This window comes from Poeciliopsis prolifica, unplaced genomic scaffold, assembly GCF_027474105.1.
Source record: "Poeciliopsis prolifica strain line A6 unplaced genomic scaffold, Auburn_PproV2 SCAFFOLD035, whole genome shotgun sequence".
Lineage (NCBI taxonomy): Eukaryota > Metazoa > Chordata > Actinopteri > Cyprinodontiformes > Poeciliidae > Poeciliopsis > Poeciliopsis prolifica.
In genome coordinates, this window is record NW_026562410.1 from 4,582,367 (window position 1) to 4,608,173 (window position 25,807).

General features: G+C 41.6%; 1 protein-coding gene across 7 annotated transcripts in view; it reads right to left on the bottom strand.

Moving 5' to 3' along the window:
- Positions 1-6,419: 6,419 nt before the first annotated feature.
- The window catches only part of tnca (tenascin Ca), a 38,377-nt gene continuing 18,989 nt past the window's right edge, over positions 6,420-25,807 (bottom strand). For 2 of the 7 annotated variants that reach the window (XM_055052337.1, XM_055052336.1), the window contains 18 exons: positions 23,806-24,231; positions 20,653-20,928; positions 18,988-19,260; positions 18,243-18,518; positions 17,888-18,160; positions 16,377-16,700; positions 14,683-14,955; positions 14,339-14,461; positions 13,529-13,672; positions 13,323-13,442; positions 13,083-13,226; positions 12,854-12,984; positions 10,314-10,452; positions 9,835-9,986; positions 9,595-9,691; positions 9,345-9,506; positions 7,592-7,755; positions 6,420-7,004 (listed from right to left, as the gene is read on the bottom strand). In XM_055052337.1, the coding sequence (XP_054908312.1) occupies positions 6,894-7,004; positions 7,592-7,755; positions 9,345-9,506; positions 9,595-9,691; positions 9,835-9,986; positions 10,314-10,452; positions 12,854-12,984; positions 13,083-13,226; positions 13,323-13,442; positions 13,529-13,672; positions 14,339-14,461; positions 14,683-14,955; positions 16,377-16,700; positions 17,888-18,160; positions 18,243-18,518; positions 18,988-19,260; positions 20,653-20,928; positions 23,806-24,231 (3,608 nt within the window). In that variant the 3' untranslated portion in view covers positions 6,420-6,893. Of the gene's footprint in view, positions 7,005-7,591; positions 7,756-9,344; positions 9,507-9,594; positions 9,692-9,834; positions 9,987-10,313; positions 10,453-12,853; positions 12,985-13,082; positions 13,227-13,322; positions 13,443-13,528; positions 13,673-14,338; positions 14,462-14,682; positions 14,956-16,376; positions 16,701-17,887; positions 18,161-18,242; positions 18,519-18,987; positions 19,261-20,652; positions 20,929-23,805; positions 24,232-25,807 lie in introns of those variants that run through there. The other 5 variants (XM_055052338.1, XM_055052339.1, XM_055052340.1 and 2 more) reach the window with 5 other exon arrangements.

Genomic DNA, 25,807 nt, shown 5'->3' on the forward strand with positions numbered 1-25,807 from the left:
ACTGCAAGCGCATCAAACGTTTCTAGTAAATTCAAAGCTGGTGACTCTTAAGCTCAACATATGTTGCTGCAATTCTTAATATTTTTCATAGTAAGCTCAGAAAATGTTAATACCCGCATCACACTGTTGCGTTTTTAAGGCATGATGCCATAAATAGCATCCCCACGCCTCCGACCTACAAATTCAATCTGGACTCTTATCAATGGTTCAACAATTCATTCTGTTCTTTTTTTTTTTAACGCTTTCTCATTTCAGAAAATCCTGACAAAATGGCCACTGCAGCTGTCAAAAGTCATATATGTCACTGCCAATGTTCCCTCTAATTTTTCATGTGTCTGGGGCGTACACACAAGCTTCCTGAGCACACTGAGGACCACTGTGATCATCATCAGTGTACACGGTGTGGCCACACACAAGTATCATAAATCTGGGATCATAGAAAGTTGCATGGCTTATTAAAAAAATCTAATTACATCAGCAATTTTCATTCGTTTGCTTTTAATTTAAGTGATTTGCTCAATTAAAATAAAAAAGAAAAGAAAAGAAAACATTGCTGTTCATGAGATGCATGCTATAAGAGTCCTGCTTCAGCCACGGTGAGAAATGAGACATTACACCTTTCAGACATAAATGTTTGTTAAGATTAAAACATTCACATTTTGCACAATGAAATGTTTTCTGTAGCTTGTGATGAAGTATAGATTCTTGTAAAATATTTAATTACAGTTTTTTTCACGTCTGCCCTTCTCACTTCTCCAGTGGTTGTTCACTTAGCCCAGGTTGATGGTCAGTCTGCTTCTTGCTTTATGTACTTGAATTCAGCATATTGACTGTTAATGGCCTCCATAATCTGTGGGTGGAGGAGAATGGCCTCATACTTCTTTGCCAGTGTACAAATGTCTGCTTATCCATAGTCAAAAGTCTGAACTCAACATTTCAATATCAAATGCAGATCATTCCTTTCATTTGATTTGATTCCATTTGATCTTAGAAGAAGTGCATTTCTTTTTTTTTTACTTTGGCTTGGTGAGTGGATGTCCCACGTAGACATGATAAGGTGATGGCTTTCACGTTTTCTTAACTCTACCGCACTATTCTCACCTGCACGGCGCATATGACCAAGGTACGTAACCCACGTACACACAGCAATCAGCGTGCGCTGATTGGCTGCGTAGCGAAAGTGAACCGTATCGTATCATTGGCTGGATTCCTGTCACTCACTGTTCGATCGCAAAGTAGTACGGAAAAAATTTTATTGGTCCATAGTAAAAACTGATGTCTGAGCTCAATGTCCACTTTACGTTGGACTTTATTTTATGCGCTACATAGATTTTCTTGTGCGCTGAGAATATGCGAGCAGTGCGCGATTGCGCAGGCGCGCAGCTTAGAGGGAACATTGGTCACTGCCACAGAAACAAGTCAAATGCGATTTAAATCTAGCAACAATGAGTCAGTAATGACATTGTTTAATCTCATAATATGCTGTGTTGACACTTGACTCACCAGATTAAAATGGGAGCGAAATATAAGCCGTTACTTTATGCCGTCCAACAATTACTTGACAATTTGGCCGCAGTCGTAGATCATATGTTCCCAGTTGATTTGTTTTAATGTAGGATAAAAACCAGACTGTGACATCATAAATAAGTAAGGTACCCAGGCAGGACGCAGCGGGACGCTGTGAATTTCATCGGTCTGTGATGCAGCTGAAGAACTGGTGAAAAATATAATAAAAATATCAAATTTTGAAAGTAGTTATGTGTTCTGATATATCAACAACTTTTAGGTTATTTAGTCACATAATGCTTCCACTTTTTAAATATGTTTCTATTGGCTTGCAGTACGGCTGGAGTTACTGTTTTTTCTGAAACTTTTACTCAACTTGTTTTCTGTTTAATTTCTCAGTTTCACTTTTATTGTTTTAAGTTTTGCTTTATGTTATCATGGTTGGTGAAAACAGTGCATCTCTTTGGCCAGCTGCTGTTATTTTATATGGCTTTGACAATATTTAGGACAACATGTTCAACTCGCAGAAAGCATCTTCACTTCTGCTACAGAGACGGAGGCTGAAAATTGACAAAATGGAGTTTGTTTATCCCGAGCGAAGCCAATGCATGTTACCATGATGAAGTGAGCTTTGTAGGCAGGTTGGATCCATGTCTGACTCTGAATAAGGAGTCATGCAACACATTGAAATGTCCAATCCAGGCTATTTGTGATAATGAGAACTGACTCAATTACTCAGATTTCAGATTTAGTGGATTATCGGAACATCTCCAGAGCATTTGTTGGCCAAAACATAAAACCGCAATAGCTGTGAAAGGGAATGTAATTTCGTCACCATTGTACTGAAGAGCCATAGTGACGGAGAACCTACACAGTGTGCGTCCAGGTGACCACTGGTGGTTAACGTCTGAAACAACTACCCTCATACATCTTTATCTAACTGATAATGTTCTTTGGTTAATGCTGGAATCTTACCATCAACGTACATAAGTCTTATCTGTTTGGGAGCCTGGATCTTCCAGGTTGGCGGAAGCAGAAAGTTGACAGACTTTCCCTCCAGAAGAGACCAGCCAAAAACAGAACCAGAGTCGAGGTTTTTTTTTTTTTTTTTTGCTCAAGGAAATTTCAGCTGATATTCAGTGGCATCCAGGAGAAGCTTTTGTCAAGTAAATACATTTTCTATGGATCCCAAGATCATCCCTGCAAGACGAGGGAATCTCCAGAGTGTGAAAATAGAGTTGAAAGGTGAATGTAAATATATGATATTATATTATATTCCATTCGACCCTGGTTTTAATCCCTGACACTAAAGGAACTCGTAGCGCCTGCTATTGTGACATGGATGCTGCTGTTCTGCTACTTGATAGCCTAGATTTCAAGTAGCAGTGCAGCAAGGTCTAGATTTGGTCAAACGTCCCAGTAAGGATGACCTTATTAAACACTTTTTGTACAAATCTGTTGCCTATAGCAACTGAAACCCATAGCCATGCAAACCACTTTAAAGGGGAAGTATCTAGAATCTACGTTTTTGATCTTCACATCATATTATAATATTATTCCCTCATCAAAAATATACTTGATTCTGTCATGCATGTTTGGAAAATCCTTTAATCTCCCAGCTCCTTCAGACTAGCCAGCAGCAATTAGCGCTGGCAAAAACGTTGCTCAAAGTTTAACAGAGAAGCCATGTTGTGATGGCTTCCTCAAGGCAGCGTTTCAGAATGAGCGGGGATTTTTAAAGTGACAGAGGCCCAATTTCAAATTTTCATGAACTGAGCATTTTTGCAACAATTGAATGTAACAAAGTTGACATTTTATAGCACACAGTTCTATAAAATGGCACTAACCGGCTGGAAAACACACAATACTGCTCCTTTAAGGTAAATTCTTAAGCCAACAAGCTGCCATTTACAGAGTGCAGTCCTTACCAATGAGTTAATTAGGGGCCTGTTTTTCTGCTGCCAGTGTTTCCCAGAGGCCACATAATCCCTCACATATTCATGTTTCATCCACCAGTCTCATGAACCGACAGGAATCCGATGACTTAGAGCTTCAGATGTGATGCAGAGTGAGAGGAAACGTCACATTTTGGGGGGTTGGAACTGCAAGACGTTTTTGGGCCAAAGCACACAAATCACAAAGCCCGACAGGTACTCTGAGTCGAAAGATGACAGTTCTGTCAAAACTGTGCGCTCCCCAAGCAAATCTGCTCCCTGCAAGACACTGCGATCCGAAAGGCTGTTTCTACGAGAAAGAAACGTCAAGCAATACTCGGTAGAGCCAATTAAAAGTCAGGTTAAAGATGTCTCATAAGAGCAGATGTTTACGAATAAACATAAGAACATTTTTTACGTCTCGCAAGCCATGAAAAGCACAGATTACGTCTCATCATGCCATCCTCCAGGCGGGTTGGTGTAAATAGACTCCTGACCGTGACAAATAAGTGTTGCCGTTCCTGAAAAGATGTACAGAATTTACTTGAGTGCTCTGATTGCTTTTGCAGCTGAGCTTTATTAGAAGGACACTTGACTCGACTGCCTGCATTTAGAAACATCTCTGGATGAAATTAGACCGGAGCGGAATGCACTGGGAGAAATCCAGGTCAGAAGTTATTTCTACACCTTGAAGTTAATATGGAAAATTTCCCAGCTCTGAGTCGGCAGACGGCCAGTGTCTCATCATTCCTCTTTGTCGTGTTCAAACACAATGTTCTGAAAACCAAAACCAGCTGACAGATGAACCTCCTGGGTTTCTGCAGACATGCAAAAAGGCTGATAACTCGCTCCTCCAAGCAGAAGCTGTTACTCCTCCGCTGGTGACTAAGCAGTCACTGTTTCACCAGATGGACCGAATGAGGGATTAAAAACCGTTGGAATCCCTCGAACTAATTCACGCTCCGTCACGTCACAACCACGAAGGACAGTAGATCTTATTAGGATTTCATGTATGTAGGTGGAGGGGGAAGATGACGCAAACTGGAGTCAACATTTTGTGCAAAGAGTTTCGGGTGCTGTGGTGGCGCAGAGGCAGGTTCGATTCCCTGCTGGGAATCGAACCTGCACAGCACAAGGCCGTCGCAGGTTCGATTCCCAGCCTGGCGACCTTTGCTGCACGCCTTCCCTCTTCTCTCATTACCCCGTTTCCTGTCAATTCACTATCAGACGAAGGCTGCCAGAGCCAATAAAACCTAAAAAAAAAAAAAAAAAAAAAACAAGGCGTGCGGTTCAACTGCAAACCTGCCAAAACATGGCTGTCCGAGCTCAAGTCAATCAAACCTAGACTTTTCGGCAGACCAGACTTAACTTCCTAAATCCGGTCTGAGCTCTCACACCTTCCCAAACAAACCAGAATCAGAGTTTGGTTAAAGCTGATCTGAATCCACCTTAACATAGAGGTTGACCGTCAGGCTCTTCAGATGAGATAATTGCAGCCAGGTGTGTGGTCTGCAGCAGGATGGCCGCACCCTGCAGCAGAGATCCTCTGTGCAGGAAAGAGTCTCACACGGGAACACAAACAAACACCCTGGCTGGGCAGAAACCCCAAAGGAACAGCGGCTGCAAGTAAATCATGTTTAAAGTGTTGACTCAGAGGGGCTGAATAGAAAGACTTGCTTCACGTTTTAGATTTTTATTTGCAAAAACCATATTTTCCCTATGTGCTGTTGTGTTCATCAATCTCATAGCTCAGTAAAACACAATAGTTTGTGACTATGATATAAAAAATGTGTAAAAGCTTCTGAACTGAAACAGGCTAGAGGAAACAAAAACTATGGCGTTTTAAACTCTGAAAACCTGAGACAACCTACTTTTTAAGTGGAAGTAGGACACAAATCAATCACTTTTAGCCAAACTGTGTCACAAAAGACTGATTTGAACAGATTGGCCAACACCAAATCTGCACATTGCTCCAATTTACTGCGAAGTGGATTCGATGAAATCAGCAGAAAGTGTATTGATTTAGCAAAAACCTTGAGTGGTTTGCTAAAACAGGCTCCTGTTGCAAAAGAGAAAAGATAAAACTTCAAACTTTGGAACAGCGATGAGAACCGGCTGCACTTTTGACCTTATTCACCGAGGCTGAAAGCTCCATCTGTAGCTGCATTTTCACTACAAATGTGTGCAAAACATTGTTGATGTTCCACTAATATTAAAAACAACACAAAAAACTATTTTTGAAATTGTGGCGTTTCCATCAAATGAGACAAGCTACAGAAATCGCAAGTGAATAAGTCTGTTCAAACCGTTGGCCATTAAAAATCAGGCTGCGCATCATCCTACCTACAACTTCCTGTTGTCTTCTTCTTTGTCTTTTCCGTCAGTACTAACATCCGGTTGTTGATGCGGGGAAAAAAAAATTCCCACGGCAGTTTTGCAAAATGCATTAATTTTGGTACAGCGAGTTCCTCGCCCTCCCCAAGTTATTGTGTTTCCATTCCGCAAATTAATTTTTGTAGCTCCAGCTTGCACAATTATATGGTCAGTTGAGACGCAATTGACATACTTTGATGTGGAGCCAATAAAACCTCCGATAAGAAAAAAATTGCTTGAACTTCTTTTTGTGCATTTCTAATACCAAACAGAAGAAAACTTCTTCACGCAAATTCATGTATCCCAATGTCCTCCGCAGTGATTAATCCTTCCTTTTGAAGCGTCTAAATTTATGTGACCTGGAAACCGTCTTCACCAAACTGCACAGAGGCGGATCAATAATACATTAATGATTAAATTGACATTAAATTCCAGAGCTCTTATCTTATCGACCCGAATAAGAAAGACTACTTTCCGGTTGCTGTTGTGTAAAAAAAAAAAAACTCTCCTCTATGTCTCAGCCATTAGGAGGTTTTTGAACACAGAGTAAACACTGCCGCCTGCTGGACAAGACGCAGGTTAACAGGAAAAACACAAGAGCTCAACTCCCACGTATCAAACCATTTTATTTGTATGCAGAGCAGCGGATGCTGCTTTCTTTCCAATCGAGGGAGGAAAAAAAAATTATAAATCAAACCAGATTTTAAATATGAACACCAAGCACACTGATGAGTGGTTTCACAATAAACACTTAATTTATGCTCATCAAAATGATGTATTTTTTGTTGCTTATTTGAAAATGAATTCAATATACAATGTCACTGGGGTACAGCAGGGGGCGTTATTGTTAAAAAAGACAACAGGTCAACAACGACTTTGCTTGGGAGGAAGTCACACGGCCAGGAGAACGAACTGCGCTCTGCCAATCTGGGCCACTGATGTGATTTTGCCGGACTGCTTTGTAAAAGTCAGAACTGGACTCCAGTGAGCCACACTGTGCTGGTTAGTGTGTGTTTTTAGAGAGCGATTCTGAAAGCCAGGGGGCGCTCTTTGGGAGAGGAAGGGTCTGGAGTGGGGAGTTTACGAGCGCTTCTTTCTGCTCTCCAGGTTATTGAAGTTGGCCGGCCGAATCTTCATTTCTGCAAACTCGATCGAGTGCTCGTGGCCCTTCCAGTGGAACCAGTTTATCCCCTGTGGAGAAAGAAAAATCCATAAATACAGCTGCTAACACATCATTAAATACGCTCCGCAGAGAGACACAAATCTTTTTATCCTCACTGTTTTGCATTAAATCAAAGCAAATTTGACTTTTTTGGGGGGGGTGAGGAGGATTACCGGACCTAAAAAAGCCAAAATAACGAGAGAGAGGAATTCAGCGATGCTTTTTTCTTTATAGTCAAAAAATGACGTCCTCTGCTTTTAAATAATTTGAGAAAACCTAAAATGATGACAAGAATTTGTGAGCTCCTGATGTAATTTTGGCATTTCTTCTTGACATTCAAGAAAACAGACTCTTAGTTTAAACGGTGCGTCTACCAAATGCTGAGGAAATATACACATGAAAACAAACAGGGGAAAATGCAAACTTTTCTCACTTATAAATCGGACATTTAGCAATCCTGACTGACCTGGAACGTTAGATGTTAACTTCATTTCTTTCAAGTGAGAAAATGTGAAACAGTAGTTTTCTCACATCATAGTTCATTAACTTAAATTTAAGTTAATGATAACAAAACATCCCACTCAACTTTACAAAAAAACAAAACAACATCACCTACCTTACTGTGGCTGCTGTCGCCGTATTTCCCCATGAGGTTTACACGATGGCAGTTTTTATACCAGAAGGCACCTTTGTAGGACAGGGCGCAGTTGGTCACAGCGATGTCGTTATCGTTGTCGTAGGTGGAGAAGGGCCGGCCCTGATGGTAGGACATGGAGTCGCCTGGTGGCACATCACATGAAAGATCATAATAACGAGCTCCACGCGTTCAACTCCAAAGGACTGACTCGCTTAAAATCGTTTTTATCCACGGAAGAGTTCAGCATGCTTGGAAATACTTAATTTTTCTTACAAAGGTGCCTTCGCATGACTCATAGGCCCCAATTTACCAACTCATGGTGTTTATTTTTACATATATTTTGGGCTCATTATCAACTATGTAAGCATCTAATTCACAAGGTAAATAGCACTAATATGTTGGTGCAAATTATGTTCTTAAATATGACCTTCTGCCACATGAAAAACAATAAACTAAAGTTAAAAAGTAGAAATGTTTCCTCGCAACAATCCCAGACTTCAACAAATGGAGAACCAAGTCACGTTTATAAACTCTTAAGAACAATATCTCTCTCTCTAATGTTTCGGATCTGTCCATCTACCTATATTGCCATTGTGTTCCTCTCTCCCAGGATCGGGCCACGGAGGAAACGGAGAAAAATCCAGAAACCCTCTCCACTGAGGAGGTTCATGTAAGTAGTTTGTACCCAAAATTGAGCTCTTTTTTAACCAGAGCTCATATGCGTCCTATATTCGTCTCTTCCACCTTCCAGTCCACCCTACCTTCACTAGTAAACTAGACTTCAAGGTACTCCAGGCAGAGTCTGACCCCTGACCTGCAGGAAGCACCGTCTTCTTTTGGGGTTAAGAGAAAAGCTGATTTTCACTCTGGCTGCCTTCTGCACCAAAATACTGGAGTGTCATTGAATATTGATACCTATAGAACCAATAAATGCAAAAACCACACAGCTGCTTCTTGACATCACGTGTTGATGATTGAAACACCACTGTCAAAGAGTTAGTACTTTTGAAGCTTGCCACACTATTCAGAGAAGTGGGGAATTTTAAAGGACGATTGGACATTTCTACAATCATCTGCCTGTCTCAGTACCAAATGAAAGTACAAAAGATTTGAAGCTGAAAGATCCTTTCAGTGCTTTAGGAGACATTAGGCCATTTAAGTTTTCAGTGCTGCTGGTTAAAATAAGTTTTAGGAAGAGGTTTTGTTCCGACTTCAAATGATCAGAGTTATCCCGTAGCTTTTATGCAGTTCCAGAGTATTTTCCGTTTAGATTTAATTGTTTAGTCAGAATCAAGCTGACGGTTCTGGCGGCTCAAAGTTCTACGATTCACAAATTGTCGTCAAGGGGGAAACCAATTTCAATCAATCAGCGGAAGCTTTAAACACCCCTCCAATCAAAGCAAACTCTTAACATACAACGACCCAGTCAAAGTCCAGATCTGCAGCCAATTGAGAATCTGTGGTAAATTTTTTTCCATTTATGATCTACTGAGTGTCCACTCCATAAAAATGATTCGCATGCTTTTTCAGCTTTCTTTGCTTTGGGAAAAAAACATGAAATGGAAACCATGTGCCATTTTCCCTTGGATTTCAAAACCACGCACTCCTGTCTGTGCAACTAATAGAATCCCAATAATGACATGTGGAAAAGCTCAGATGGAGGGTATATTTCAGCCACCCACTGTAAAAGACGAGGATTTAAACTTCAGATTAACTTTGGACTGGTGCGTACCTGCTGTTCCGCTATAAGCTCCTAAGTAGACTTTGTATCGTGTTCTCGGCTCGGCAAGCGTGAACTTGTCATACTGCGCGTAGGCCGACTCTCCGTTATCTCGCAAGTCCACCCTCAGCTCGTAATGTCCCAGGGACGTGATTTTTTGGAGGTTGGAGAGACCTATAGGCCGAGTTTGAAAAGAGCGTGTGTCAGGAGGCGTGTGGGGGAGGGAGGAGAGTGATGGATGCCAGAAGGGGAATTCTCTTACCCAGCCAGAACTCATCACTCATGTTCCCGAAGCCAGCTGTGTAGCTCTTCCAGTTCCTGAAGAATTCCAGCTTTCCGTTCTGGCGCCTGAGGAAAACCTGAGGAGTACTGGCTTTCATGAGTGCCACAGCAACAGCTAAGGTCTCTTCGGGTCTGTCTATCATACATCATCAGAAAAACAGGTGCTGCGTAGCGGCTAGCCTATTCTGTGTGATCTTGTGGTGTGAAAGTGCTTCCTCACCAACCATCCTCCGCCATCTGTGGTCATGTCGCAGTAAACCTGAATGGGCTGGCTCTCCTCTCCTCCTATGTAGACGGTGTACAGACCAGAGGTGATCTCCCCATTCGACAGAATCTGAGCGCAGTCGCGGGGGCGAGCGTACATCTGTCCAGCTGGAACGCCGCATGTTTGAAAGACATCAGAGGAAGATAGAAGCACTTTATCTTCAAGAAATCCATCCCACAATGTTCAGGGTCATGAGTGGGAATCACTTTTGGAAAGAAAGTAAAGACGGTAAAAAAAAAAAGAGAGAAGGTTTTTCCATCTGAGTAGTTTGGGGAAAAGGAAAAATAGGCGCGGGTAATCTGCTTTTGCTGGAATTAGCATTAGGAACCATCTGGAATGTTGCGTAAGCAGTAATCAGAGCCTTCGGTGCTGACAAAAATCACAATAAAAGGTGACTTTTCGTGATGGATGCAAATACCCAGAGGTTTTCTTACCTTTACTGGTGGAAAAGGTTGTGGTTATGTAGCGACTCCTCTGACCTCCGGAGATGGCCTGAAGGCGAACGCTGTACTCCGTCGAGCCAGTGAGCTGAGACATGCTGTAAGACGACGCTGTGGGGCTTAGCATTACTTCCTGCAGGGACAAAAATCTAAATGAACAGAAGGCTGTTGCCAAACGTTTTCAGATTTGGAGTTTTCCTGGCTGTAAAATCTGAAAGGTTTCCACCTAGGCCAGTTTCACACTGGGAGTTTGTTGTGGGGAGGAAGGACCACCTTTGTTTGGCTTGGTTTCTTTTCACGCTATGCTTGTTAAAGTGACTCACACCCTTCAAAACTTTGTCATGAAGTTTCAACAGATGCTAGCTTGGGGAGCTATCAGAAAAGGCTGCCCAATGTAAACAGGAGACAAGCAGCAACGGTTTCAAACGTTTTCACATGGACAATAAAACATGCCTTGGTTCAGTTTCTCTTTTTATTTTTCACTAGGAAACCATCACCAAGAAAGACTCTTATATGATGCATCCAATAACAAAAGTTTTAGAAGGATCTACAAGATGTACTTATTTCCAAGACTTTTAAAAACGCTCTCAAGAAGCCCAGAGAGACCAGCTCCTTGATTTCATTGATTTTAGTTAGGTAGGGATATTGACAAGAGTTCTTCTTCAGTTCAATCCAAGCTCAATCTCTCAGCCTGCAATTTATGACCTTTGATCTTGAATTTAAATATAGCAGTGGTTTCGACTTATCTAGATTCAAAACATTTGAGTCATCAGAACAATATGTATGGGGACACTAAGCGAGAGATCACTGATGCAGATGATAAAAGGCAGTAGTCTAATGACCTAACCTTGAGGAACACCCTTAAAAAATGTGCAGCTATCTAGAAATGAAAACATCTTTCTATTATATATTCAGAGACATGTTGGAAATAAGAGTTGTGAAACCAAGACGGCGCATCCTCTGCAAGTCCTACGTCAAACAGTTTCTGTATCAAGAGGTTCTGGTGACAAGAGTGGTGCAGTGTTGCTTCCTCTCAAAAGATTAGATAAAAGTCTTTCGCAACCTTCAAAGCTGCTGTGATATTTTCTAAAACCAGATTGAAGACTAGGAGGCATATAATGCGTGATAAAGTCCTCTTTCAATAGCTGTTGCTGTGCAGATTATTCAGATTATTGCATCCCCAGAAGCAGAACCAAGAGAGGAGAAGCAGCTTTCAGCATCTATGCACCAAAAATTTGGAACAAACTTCCAGAAAACTGTAAAACAGCGGAAACCCTGACTTCCTTTAAATCTCAACTAAAAACACACCTGTTTAGAATTATATCTGAAATGTAATATGTAACAATGTATTGTCTATTCCATGTTGCATGACTTTGTGTTTTTGTGTTTATGATGTAAAACACTTTGAAATGCCTTGCTGCTGAAATGTGCTATAGAAATAACATTTGATTGATTGATTGATTGATATACTTTCAAACAAAGACCAATGTTTTTGGGTCCAGTTTTATTTTTTGGATCACGCCAGAGGTCGGATGAAGCAGACTATCTGATAAGAAAAACTCTGACTTGTTTAAGTTGGTCCAAACGCCTCTGGTGTGAAGGCGCCTTTAGTTACATCTCATGACACATTCCTTTGTCTTGATGGAAAAAGCCTTGCTCATCAGCAGCTGCTTAATCATTGGGAAAAGTTGCTTTTGGAAGATTTGACACCATTCATCATTCATTCTTGGTTTGTATTTTTTGGGGAAATAGTGAAATCTCTTGGTTCACACTTGAATGGCCTCCAGAGGCTTCACTGTCAGCTCGGCAAAGGACCTGTGAGTGTCTTGGCTTTTCTTCATCAGGACAGTCCTTTTTCCTAATGTCCCAAGCAATCCTTTGGAGTCCAACCCAGCAAAACGTCAGTCTGAGCTTGGTGCTTTTCTTGGAAATAATTTGCTCATTTGTTGCCCTTAATGAGCAACAAATGAGCAACCATCCAGACGTGCCTTTCTTACAAAACCACTTAAGCCATTCCTCCTGCCGTTTCTGACCAAGCTCTGCACCGGGGTGAACTCAGTGGTCAAATCTTGGAATTTGCTGGACTATGTTGGATAGTCTCGTCACAGCGACTCTCTCGCTTGATGGTTGGATTACTAGTTGTAGTAAAACTTGTGAAACTGTAACAAAAACTGCAGGTGTGTTTGTTCCTTTTCTATTAAGTGACGATACTTTAAGGGGAGTAGAGAGTCCAGACATTTTACTCAATTAAGAACAGCGATACTTTATTTTACTCAAGTAAAAATATAAAGTAGAGCATAGTAAAAGCATTCATCACCCAAATAGATGGAAGTAGTTACCACCAAACTCTGCATGGAGGTAAACATGACTGACGGAAAATAACACTCAATCATTCTGATCTTCGGACCTGTTCTTGTCAGGTGAAACTATGTTCATTGAAATTATGCCTCCATATTATTTGGCTAAAACATCCAATGCAAGTTTCTAGAGGAAAAACTGAAGCAGTAAAGTAAGCAATTTAAAAGTGTACATACTCTAATTGCACCTTCAGAGGAGAAGAAGGTTAGCGCATAGCCAGAGACGGCAGCGGTAGGCGGCTGCCATGTCAGAGTGGCGCTGTCAGTTTGAACGTTAACAGCCGTCAGGTCGCGAGGAGGATCCACGTCTAAAAAAACACAAAAAAAACACAGTGAATTTTAGAATAATTGTTCTGGAAAGCTGCCATGCACAAAAAGTCAGTAAATATTCCTTTCTCTGACGTACCTGTGGAGAATTTAGTAACAGTGGACGCGCTCCTCTGAGCTTCTTTCATACCATAAACCCCGACTGTGTAGAGAGTTCCTGGAACCAAGGTGCTCATCTGGAACTCCACTATGTTCCCAGAAACATGCTCCACCACTGGGGACACTGGGGCGAAAGCCAAATGGCACAGTCCAATCAAAGAGATCGAAATGCTGTGTCAATCAGGAAGGTTTTTGGTTGACTTCTGCGCGAGCAAATCACCTGCGTCGGCGCTGTAGGTGATGACGTAGCCGTCGACGGTGGCTACAGACGGCTGCCACAGCAGCAGAGCCGACGTGTCCGTGACGTTGGTGACAGTCAGGCCTCGCGGACTGTCTAAAGCTGGACAAGAAAAACACATCTAATATTAATGTCTCGACAATTTTTTTCCATTTTTTTCAAATTCTAGGAACAGATTAAATCCAAACCTGTGGTAACCGTGCCGGTGCTGGGCTCACTCTCTTCCAGACCCTTCAGGGAACTCAGCGTCACTTGGTACGTCTTTCCGGGAAACATATTGATCAGCACCGTCTCAGAAACGCCGCCGTCCGCCGTCACGATCAATGGGCTTCCTGGGAAAGAGAGGGAACAAACAAACAAATGTCGGTGCCATGGTGACACATCACACTGCTTTCACCGTTTGCACTTACAGCACTACCATGTCACCATGTCCTGCGGCTCACTTTAAAACGAGTTTACAGAGCAAGCTTTAGAAGAGCAACACCATGGCTTGGATCCGTGTTGTACCAGTCAAGCAAAACTTGAATGTACAAAGTAATCATGTAAAAAAAACAAAAAAAAAACATTAAAAGCATCTATTGGTGAGCCAAAAACAAGATACGAAACTGAAGAACAAACTTTGGGAAAACCTGCAGCAAACAGGTCATGTGACCAAGTCTGTAAATGCTAAAAATGATGGAGTCATTGGTCAGCCACGTCTCAGGAGAATACTGTTGGGTTCTGGTGCTGTTCTGCAAAAGAGCCACTCATCAGTAGTCTAATGTTGAGTTGAATTGTCAAACTTATCACATATAAACCCCTCCACCCCCCCAAAAAAAACCCCAAAAAACAAACATCTAGAAAGTTTCGGGTTGTTTCTGCACACGACAAAAACTACCGTATTCTGCTTCTGACTAATTTGCGTGATTTCTTTTGCTGTACATTTATACAAAAACACAACTAACTAGAGCTGCGCAGTGAACCTCGTCAGAAAACTACAACCCTGACATCAGTTTTACCTCCTTCAAAGGGCACGTAGGTGATCCTGTAGTTATCCACCGGGAAGCGTGGAATGGACCAGTGAACCACCGCCGTGGAGTCCGTCACCTCGGTGAAACGCAGTCCTTTCGGCGCACTCAGACCTAGCGGAGCGCAAAAGTGAACGCACAGATGATGAATTCCTGTGAGGAAAATGTCAGGAACCCATCAGACTGAATCCCATGCGATGTGATTGGCCTGAACCAGAGGATTAAAGACGATTAGTGGAATTGTCGCGTCATCGCGCCAAAACAACGCTTGGAAAGAAGGGAGAGTTAGTCTGAAAATGTGACACAGTAGTGGTTTTTGTTTGTTTTTCCTATACCTGTCTGAGCAACCCCCGTTATAGGCTGGGAACGCTGGTCCAACGTGAGGCCGTAGAGCTCAAATTCATACTCAGTGCCACTTATGAGCCCAGTTATAACCTTTGTGCGCTCACTGCCGTGGACGTTGTACTCCTGCGGATGAGCTAATCTTTTACTGTCTCTTATTTTGATCACAAATCTGTCAAACTGGTCTTCGTCGGCCGTCCATGACAGGCGGAAGCCGTCGGCCGTGATGTCCGAAACGAAGAGCTGGTCCACTTCCGGCTCTGCCTCTGGTTAGACAGGGAAACAGGAACGGGAAGCAATGGGTTTTTGGCAACAGTGATATTGTGGAAGAGGTCAGATATCAGGGAAAGCAGAAGGTTCATCATCCAGCCTGCTCAAGTATCCGTTAGTGTAAATCAGACCGAAGACGACCCGGGAAGCACATACGAGAAGAAGAAGACGAAGATGAGAGGATTTTCTTGTAGTTGTTTACTGACGTCAGAGTGTCGGTCGAGACGAGTCCCCCATGCAAACTGGATTCATTCACCTAAATTTTAATTCATTTAAAAGGATTAAAATCAACAGACAAATTCATGCTCAGAGAGTCTGTTGATTTATCAGTGTTTTCCTGCATTAAAAAAAAAAAAGTGTTTTGGGACCTGAGCTACAAAGCAGCAGCAGAGGTCGACAGCAAGGTAGCATCTGCGAATTTACAACGTGGAGGAAAACACATGGCAAAATATGAAACCAAGCAACTATGCTGGCTCATATTTTGGAGGAAAGAAGAAACCCAGAGAAACTCCATGTCTCTTCTTTATGCCGATGCAGCTGGATACCGAGAGAAGGCTTGAAATCAAGGAAAAGAGGAGAAATAGTTCCACTATACATGAGAGCCAGGGATAAAAAGAAGAAGGTTGAAGGTGAAGCTTCACCATAAAAAACATGATGCATCCATGACTGAAACCTTCAAACATAGGGAAGAGTTAAAGGCGTTCACATTTCACACTGATGGACTGTAACCAGGTTGGATGTTGGACTTCAACATAGAGCGAAACTAAGCAAGTAAAACAAGCAATGAAGATGGTTTTATGAAGGGCATCATTGGTCCGGCACTAACATTTATTCCCATCCATCCCCAAACATTTTCACTGTGCTTTAAATCCGAGGATCTTCATCTGACAGGTGTCGTGGACTCTGTCGTTGTCCCATTGAGAGATCCAGCCATGTTCAAAGACAGAAAGGCCTTTTGTCTTTTCGGGGGGGGGGTTACAACATTGTGAATGCATGACATGAAATGACAGGAAAGCCATTTCATGACCTGATGGAAAGTCCGTTCACAAGCACTGAAATAGTTTCAATAACTTGAGTCCTCTATTTTTATTTTTTTTTTATCTATTATTGTTTTTAATTTGTCTTCAACTCCTTTTTCTTCTTACTGCCTTTAAAGTTGTACCGACAACCTGGCTAGAATCCACCAGCACCAAATGTGAACACTTTGAATTTATTCTCCGGTCCGAAGGTTTTAATCGTGATGAATAGATCAAGATGAATACATCATGTTGCGATAGTGAAACTTCCTAATTGGGTCTCGAGAGATAAGTTGATATGGCAGCTGAAACAAAACAAAACAAAAAAAAACCCAGAAGCATTTAGTAAAACGCTTCTGGGTTTTTTTTTTCTGGGCCTCTCAGCGCACTGTAAGCAGTACCTGTCACAACCACCGTAGTCAGGGGCCGAGAGAGAAGCCCCGACTCAGACACCCCGGTTAGCTTGACCTCATAGCCAATGCCGGTGATGAGGCCCCAGATGTCCAGGTGACTCTGGTCTCCCGGCACGGTGAACTCCTGAGGCTCCAGCAGCCAGCCTGAGTCTGTCACCACTATGTGAAAGTGGCTAAAACTGCCACCAGAGGGGGATAACTCCTCCTCCTGTTGTGGCGGCGGCGGTGGCTGCTGCCTCACTTCCCAGGACGCTCTGAAACCGTAGGGGGTTATGTTGGATATGGTCAAGTTTTCCACTTTAGGTAAAGGAGCTGGGAAGGAAGTGGAGTGTGGGGGAAAAGGGGATTGATTGGAGGGGATATGACATTTCATTTAGGGAATATGATGTATGCAGTGGTTGCAAAAGCAAATACATACGTCAGTTCTTTCAAGTGTGTGCCATTGTATCTTACAAAAAAAAAGGTTAAAGATGCATTAAAAGTGCAATATTTTCAGTATCTATCTGTCAACAACACCCTAAAATAAAATGTGACATGCATCATATTGTTTAATTTTAAATGAATACAAAAAGCTGTTTCTCTAAAAGCATTCTCTTAAGCATACTAGTGATTGAAAATAAATGCATCGATGGTTCTTCAGTTTCCTGCTAATCAAATGTATTCGGCTGTCGTGCATTTGTTTGGTGTGGACTGCTTTCTATTGTAGCTTAATATCATCACCTTCCTAAAATAATGGTAAGTCAGAGATTATGGCAAAAATAATCACCTCTGTTTTGCCAGAAAATGACACAGACAATCACTTTGGGAAGGTGACAATGTGCCTATTTTCTTTTAGAGAAGCGTCAAGTTGATGAAACGAAGTACTTTACGTCAAGTTATCTTGTGATTGTCCAGTTGCAACTATACGCCATAATGCCTACGGTGTTCATTGTGCTGTTTTAGCTTTGAACATATAAAATCTACAGCAGAAACTTTGAACATCTTGGTTTCTACACTTGACTTTTAGTCTGAAGTAAAAGACAAAACATAAGTAATCACAGTGGAACCCTGCCTATACAAGGAGATCGCAGAAATCCTTGCCTATCCTTGTGTTTGTTTGTAGAGTATACCTAAAATATTTGAAAGAAAATACAGCTTGAGAGGCTGATAAGCCTCGAAGCAGTCCTACGTGACATGCTATTGACCAGAATCTTCAAAGCACCCAATCCAGAAGAACCATTTAACTTTCTTGGATCTGATTGGTGGTAACCCAAAAAACTGTAAATAATAGCTTCTTTGGTAGTGGTAAGAGGTGTTCCACTGTGTGTGTTAATGCATAGAGTGAGTCTCAAGTGTTCACAATTTTTAGTCAAGTGACACCTAAAGACAGGATCTACGTATAAGAAGAAATATACTGCTGCTGGTGATGCATGCCCATTTGGCTCTGAGTGCATTTTTGGATTCAACCAAACTTTCAGAAAATTTCTTAAAGTAATGGATATCAGTAAAATACGTAGTACCTGTGACAGCATGGATGAACATAGACGGAGTGCGACGGCCATGAGAAATACCGTACACTTCGATATCATAGCCCGTGTCATCCATCAGGTTAGGGATTGTAACGTTACGGGCTTCACTGGGCAGCCTGAACTCCAGCGTGTCAGACTGCTGCTCCGAGTCACTAACCTGGACAACAAAGCCATCAAAGTGGCCAGACAATGTGTTCCAGTACAAGCTGAGGTAATGGGGGTTAGCAGAAGAAGCAACTATCGGCCCCAACTGCGGGACATCCTCTGAACAAGAGAAGAATGTGTTTTGAGTTACGTTGTCCGGAGCACATATACCGTCCAACACAGTGCAGTGTTACTGGGATACCTGTAGTAGCTACAGCCAGGAGAGGCTGTGTGTTCTGTCTGCCGCCTTTACTGGCGTAAAGCTTTATATTGTAGCTCGTGTTCGCTTTGAGCCCCGCCATTACCGTGGCGCGAACATCTCCGGGCAGAATGCGCCCCATCGCCTGCGACGGCAAAGCAGACTCTCTGACTTCGACTACAAACGTATCAAAGGCCTTCTCTCTCGTTCGCCATGACAGAGAGAATCTGTCTGAGGTAACGTTGGAAACAACTAGATTGGACAAATCGGGCTCCTCAGCTACAGGGGAGAAAAAAAAAATGGTACACATTCAATGACTTTACAAGCTTGAGCTGGTCTCTTAAAATTTCATGCCTAAAGACCTACTCAATTACTTCAGAAATCTACTCAACTTAGTAAAATACAATAGAAGCAACTTTTGGAAAATATTATCTTCAGGTGTAAACCTTCTTTGTCACTGTCAGATGATGAACTAAAGATTGGGTAGGAGTGGCCTTACAACCCTTCTCAGACGGGCAGAAACTATTTATAATCTCTCACTAAAACTATTCAGTTTTAATGACAGAGCAAAGTTGGCCAAATTGATAAATCAAGTATGAAGTAATTGAGTAACGGTGTACCTAGTTTTCGCATGACAGGGAAACTTGGGATTTTTCCAAAAGTTGTCTATCACTTTGACACTAAGACAAAAGAAAAACCTATCGTCCTAACTTTCTGTGACATTTTAAAGTACTTGAAGTCCAAATACCTGTTGATGCAACAATACTGACAGGTCGTGTTCGAGATCCCTTGTACGTCCCATAGAGGTAGGCTATGTAATCAGTGCTGGGCCTGAGCCCTGTGACGTCATGGGCCGATACATTTTGAGAAATGTTGTACTCCTTCAGCTCCATGAGCCAGTCTGAGTCAATTATCTCCAGAACAAAACCATCAAACTGCCTTTCAGTGCTGTTCCAGTGGATCGTAAAGCTTTCGGACGTTAAGTTTGAGACATACACTTTGCCAACCACTGGTCTAATAACTGAAGAAAGAAACCACAGTTAGAAATGAGTCAGTCATTCTGTAAAACGAATATATCAGAGACACATCTCAAGTGTTATTAGCTAATGCTTCCATTGACTTATTGTTAAAAGAATAATAAAAGCACTCACCATTAACCAGCATTAATACCTGACAGTGTGAGCAGCTCAGTAAAAGTTACATGCATGTATCTGCATAGATACTAACTGAACATCCTGCACCAGTAGTTAAATTGCAGCTTGGATTGAACACAAATTACACCTGCTAGCTCTTTTGGAAAGGATTAATACTTACAAGCATCAATTAATTTCAGGACAAGTATTTCAGAAAGCCTGTGTTCACATCGCTGAAATCTACTGTTGTAAAAGCCTAACCAAAGTATTTGTTTTTAATGCTGTCAATGCGGTTAATGAAGGATTCATCATGCCTGCGGAGCACTACTTATTGACCATGCAGCACATCACTTATGTTATGGACATATTGTCACAACATGCGGAACGAATGCTTCACCTACTGATAATGTTTTTATTTGACATGCGTCGATGCAGGTTGACAATTTAGTGCAAACATGCACAAGGTGGCAGAATATGGTGAGCCTCTTTAGCTTTTTTTTTTTTTTTTTGCCTTGATGACAGAAAGAAGATTGAATCATTTGCCACCTGGTGGTTCAAAAGGAGATGACGGTATTTGTTGTTGATGTTCCGGGACAAAAACAAAGAAACTACCTGACTTTCATTCCCACAGACTCACAGAGTTCAGCTGAGATGAATACTCACACATGCCGTGAGCTCCAGAGCACAAGGGCAAATGATTGCTCAAGGTTAATCAATGACACACTGAACGAAGGTTGACGGATGGATTGAAATGGTAACGGAGTCGGGTGGGTGGGGTTGAAGGGGTGGAATGAGTGGGAGTGGGGTTGGAGAGGGTGAGTTACTGGTTTTTGCTTTTGCAATCACTGTAGCACATCAGCGACAGACCTGACCACGATGCAAGTATGATGGCAGGGGGGAAGAAGGGGAGGCTTCATGCACTTCTGAAATCGGGATGAGAGTAAGGACAAAATGTTTGCTCCTTTGCCCAGTAGCCTTCTCCTTCCCTTTTCTCAATGAAACAAACAGTGACTTGAGGGGTGAAACAGGTAATGCTGGTTAGGATGCAGCAGTTCAATGCACCGAGGCTACGGCGTCAGAACCTCATACCAAAAACACAAACCAGGTTATTGCGATCGACTCGGTTCATGCAGCCAAGAGTTCACGCTCCATTGTGCGTTGGACATACGAGTTATGCTTTTTGGTGCTTTAAAAAAAAAAAAAAACTAAACAAAAACCTAGACTGAAGTAGAAAGGATGTAATGGAAAGTTTTAACTGCAACGCGGCAAGTTGCGAGTACCTGTTGTGGCTTCACGGTACAGCGGCTCGAGGTAGGAGCCCTGATGCATCCCGTACAAGCCAACCATGTAGTTGGTATTGGGATTCAATCCGGAGATGACCAGGCTCGACGCGTCTCCGGACAGGGTGAGGTTCTGTCTCTCTGCGAGATCCTCCATGTTTATTACCTCAATGACAAAGCTGTCAAAGTCTCCCCCTGTGGGGCTCCAGGATGCTGTGAAGCTGTCCCATGTAATGTCAGACAGGACCAGGTTCCCTAGTGCTGGCTCCAGCCCCGCTGGTAGACAGACAAATCAAACGGGGGTCAGGTGGGCTGCAGGAGAGATCACTCGTTTTCAAGTTCCACTATACGACAGGTACAGTCATGTGACAAAATTAGGACCACCGTTTGAATATTTGTTTTTTCAAAAGCACATGCATTATTTTTGAAATAAGAAAGTTATTTACTTAAAAGGTCAGCAATAAACCTTGTTTTACATATTGAACAAAAGATGCTAATAAGATTAACTACTAGTGTTAGCTTGTTAAGCTTAAACAGCTTTAGTGAGTCGGTTCTTGTGGCCAGTCTGAACAGCCCATTTCAAGCGACCCAATAAGGTCTAGGAACTCAAAACCAGGGCTTTGACTCAGACCAAGAGTTTCTGTTTTGTGGTGGGTTTCACCAGGTTGGCTTTGGGGCATTGTCGTGTTACAGGATCCAATCCAACTTTATTTTGTTTACAGATGTTAACCTTCAAGGAACCTGCAGCAACCATGACATTTCCACCTCCGTGCTTCACAGTAGACATGAAGTTGTGGGTTTATGCCAAACATGTCTTGTGTTCTGGTGTCCAAACAAGGCGACTTTAGACTGATTCTATAGAAAAGAACATTACGGAAGATCCCAAAGTAGGTCTTGTGAAGATGGTTTAAAGTTTTTGTAAACTTTTGGCATCTTTCAGTCGACTCTTAGTGTGAAATTTGCTTAGACCTGAAGTGTTGTTTTGAAAATCAGGACGGTGGAATAGGTGAGTTCAGATTGTTTTGAAACTTCTTTCACCGTCTAGTCTTCTTTCAGAAGGCCTCAGACATGTCTTTGGATCCCACTAGTCAAGAGTTAATCCTCTACAGTGATGTCATTTTGTAAACAAATATACATAATATATAAAGGTTTCATTGTTTTGATGAGATTCGTAATTTTTTTCCAGTACCATTTAACTTGATCTTAGATACTCTTGTGTCCAAAGAGGGTGTCTTAATGTTTTCACATGACTGTAAATACACAAACTAGACATAGATGTTTGAGGTTTTATTTCATGTTTTTTAGCTTGTCACCTCAATCAAGAGCAAACGTTTCAGCCAATTTTGGGGACCATTTGTTCGAAATTGAAAAGGCGTTTCTCGTTTTACTTGTTCCAAAAATTCTAAAAATAAAAGCAGCTTGCCACAAATGTTAGAAAAAACAACGGCTTCACAATTATTTCCAATAAAATCACGTTGAGTGTTAAACCAGATCCTAAAACAGCAGCATGAAGTGTGGGCTTAAGGAGATCAATATGTTTCTTGTTTAAAACATCTAATTTACTTTTTTTTTTAGGTTTAGCTCAAGACAAAATAAATAAATAAATAAAAAATACTGAACGCTAATGTTATTTTAAGAAAAACAACTCAGACTAATACAACCTCCCTACTGTTTGTTTTAATGTATGAAGTGTGTACTAAATGTAAGTCAATCCATCACACAAACATGGATTCACAATAGTTGATTTCAACTGAAATATAAAATATGGCATTTATTAAGACTTTTGTATAATAAAAAGCAGCAGGAAACACCCACCGCTATTTTAAATAGCCTTTAAAACCAAGACAGGTTACATTAATAATGTGACTAAATATATAAGTGTTTAAACGTCAATCTACATAAGTTCAAAGTACATCATCAGGAGGAGGAAAACTAAAAGGAATAAAGTTTTAGAATGGTAACAGAATAATGACGTGGTTCGGTCTGTGGAAATCCAAATCGTTTCATTCATTCATTCATTCTGGGTTTCTGCTGGAAATGGATCCGATTTTGCGCAAGAACTGTTTTTAGTGGGGAAAAAACAAATTCTTTCAGTAATGTATCTTGGGTTTTTTTTTTTTTTCTTGCCAAGTGCCACTGGATTTTAGGAAACATTTATATTTCTGTGTGAAAGTCGGCCAGTTGGTGGATTTTACCCACAGATTTTGGACTGAGTAGAGGGATTAAAATCTTTGGACTCCTTCTTTCTTTTCCACCGCTCTGATTTGCCCTCATTTACTTCAGTCCTTCTTTGCCATTTAAATTACATGTTAGCTTTGCCACAAGCAAGAACTTACTAAACATCTTCAGAACGGCGCGTCTTGACCTTCTACTTTTGAACTTCTGTGGAGATTCCCCAAAGAGCTCAACAAAATGTCACAATTATGGAGATATAAAGTAAGATTTTTGGGGGGTTTTGGTATAATGAAAACAACAATGGCGGATCTGATCAGCTGAATTTGTTTTAAAAACCCATAACATTTATAACCTTTAGACGGAGAGATTTTCGCCTGAAGTATTTACCTCAAAAATGACTTTGTTACATTTTATTAAACGTACTACTTCATTGAATCCAGGTCGTGTTTTTTTTTTTCAAATTTTGAAAATCATGTTGAAATAAATCATCTGAAAATAAATTGATAGAACAATGAATCGCTATTGATAATGGTCATATTAATTTTGAGCAACTATTTCCCATCCTCCATGTTTTCCAACTATTCCTAAAATGTAAGCCTCATGACCACAAAAAATTAATTTGTGAAATTTAAAAATGTGTTTTATGGACGTTATAATTTATAGTTGTTTTTAATGCTAGTTTTTCTTCTCTTTTTTGTTATAAATTTCTAATGTATGTCAGGGCAATTTTAATATTTATGTTCCAAAACGTTTTGGACTTGATCCAAAACCTTCCAATTGTTTGGTCCCATTACTGGTCACAGTATCTATTCAATGGTAAGGCAAAGAAAACCTGTAAGACAGAAATATGAACCATCTGTGGCAGGAAAGCAGCCGTTCACCCAGCATGAGCCTCTGACATGACAGACAACAAACAATGAGATGATGATGATGGGGTTGGGATGATGCCGGTGGCAGGAGATATTTTGCTCGGTGTACCTGTTGCAGTAAAAACTCTGAGCGGTACAGATCGCCTCCCTTCCATCAGCCCTTGCAGTGTTATTTCATACATCGTCGAGGGCAACAGCCCCTCTATTTCGGCCTTCCTAAAACTCCCGGGCAATTCGTTCGCTTGAGGCCGCGCCGCTGCAGCCGACACGGCAACCGTCTCCACCAAAAAGCCATCGAACGCGGCGTCGGGCGCCGACCACGTCAGGCTCACGCTTGTGGCGGTAACGTTGACCGCGAGGCCGCTTATCAGCTCCATGCCTGAGCTTTCGATCTCGGCCCCAGAGACCATCGCATCGTTTTCTGAAGGCGTTTCACTGTGAACCTTATCGACGCGTTCAAGGTTCTCTTCCTCCTTGGCGGGCTCCGGGGCCGTCGGGGGTTCTTTGATGCTCAGCGCGAGAACGTCTGGGGATGCTACAGTGGATAGAAGCTGGTTAAATTTGTGAATTTCCTGCTAAGTTTGTAGAATACCTTGGAAAAAAACAAAACAAGAAGAGCCTAAACAAACAATTCTGCACAGACTTTTCTCCAAGCTCCATCTAAGCCATTAATGGCACTTGACCGGGCGCCATTAACCTTTTGAAGGAGCTGAGTAGCCCACCGCAGTGGAAGTACGCAGCTCTCTTCAACTAACGAAGCCATGCACAGCCGTTCGGCTTCCTGCCGCTCTAAACCAAAACTGAAGAGTCAGTTGGACGGACGGACTTGTGAGTGACATTCGCCGCCTTTTCTTCTGACTGCAAGAGAATTATTAGATTGCGGGAATGGAAGTAAAGAAGTGAATCAAGCAGCAGGAGGAATAGTAACCTGGAAAAGTGTTCACACACCCCTGAACCCTTTCACGTTTTTTACATTCCGGTCTCAAACCTCCAGTACGTCGGTGAGATTATATGGAGATCAATCAACATTTGGTTGTTTTAAAATGAAAGGGGGGCAGTACTGTGTATTATCAAGGAACGTAGTGCAATTTTGTATCACAACCAAGTACCTATGTTAACTTCAGATGTTTCAAATATGCTACATATCAACAAACACACACACGTATATATATATATATATAAAAAATATATATATATATAATTTAACACTTTGAAATCGGGTCTCTGTCTCTTTAAGAAACTCCTGCTCTTTCTGAAGTCATCACAACATGGCTCCTCCACTAAACCTTTAACGATGTTTTTACTAATGTTGCACTGAGAAGTAGCTCGTATAACGAGCTCAGCAGATGCTTAGATCTACCAGTGCTTTGCTAATTGCTGCTGGCTAGTCTGAAGGAGCTGAGTGGAGGAGTCACGCTCTGTGAGGCGGAGGCTGGGAAGCGTGGAAACTGCTTTTCCGACAATCATTATAACGTGACGTCAAGCTCAAAAAAGTTTATGTTACACAATACTGCCCCTTTAAGTTTCATGGCAATTATTCTTAAACCAGTTTTTGGGGACCCCAAAGATTTATTTATTATTTTTCTTTTCTTTTTATTTTTTACAAATACATATTTAGAGAGAGAGAGAGAGAGTAGAGAGTAGCATTTATTGTCATTGAACAGGATTCAACGAAATTTCTATTGCAACTCCCGTGCAAAGTCAAAAAATACAATATTAAATAAACAAACACACAATAATAATAATATATACAACTAAAATTAACTAAAGGCACTCAACCACACCAAAGAAGAAGCAGCAGGTCCAATTATGGTAAAGTGCAGATGATGTGACAGTGCAAGTGCAGAACAATATGGCTGTGTGGGGGTGGGGGGTATGTGAGGTTATGATATGTGTGGGAGGGGGCGGCAGGGAGTAATGGCTCTGACGGCTGTGGGGAAGAAACTGTTTCTCAGTCTGTTTGTTGTAGTCTGTATATTCCTGAACCGCTTGCCTGATGGCAGCGGCACAGTCTGTGGCCCAAACAGACTGTTTGTGCCGCTGCCATCAGGCAAGCGGTTCAGGAATATACGGACTACAACAAACAGACTTTGCAAGTAAACTAGAAAAAT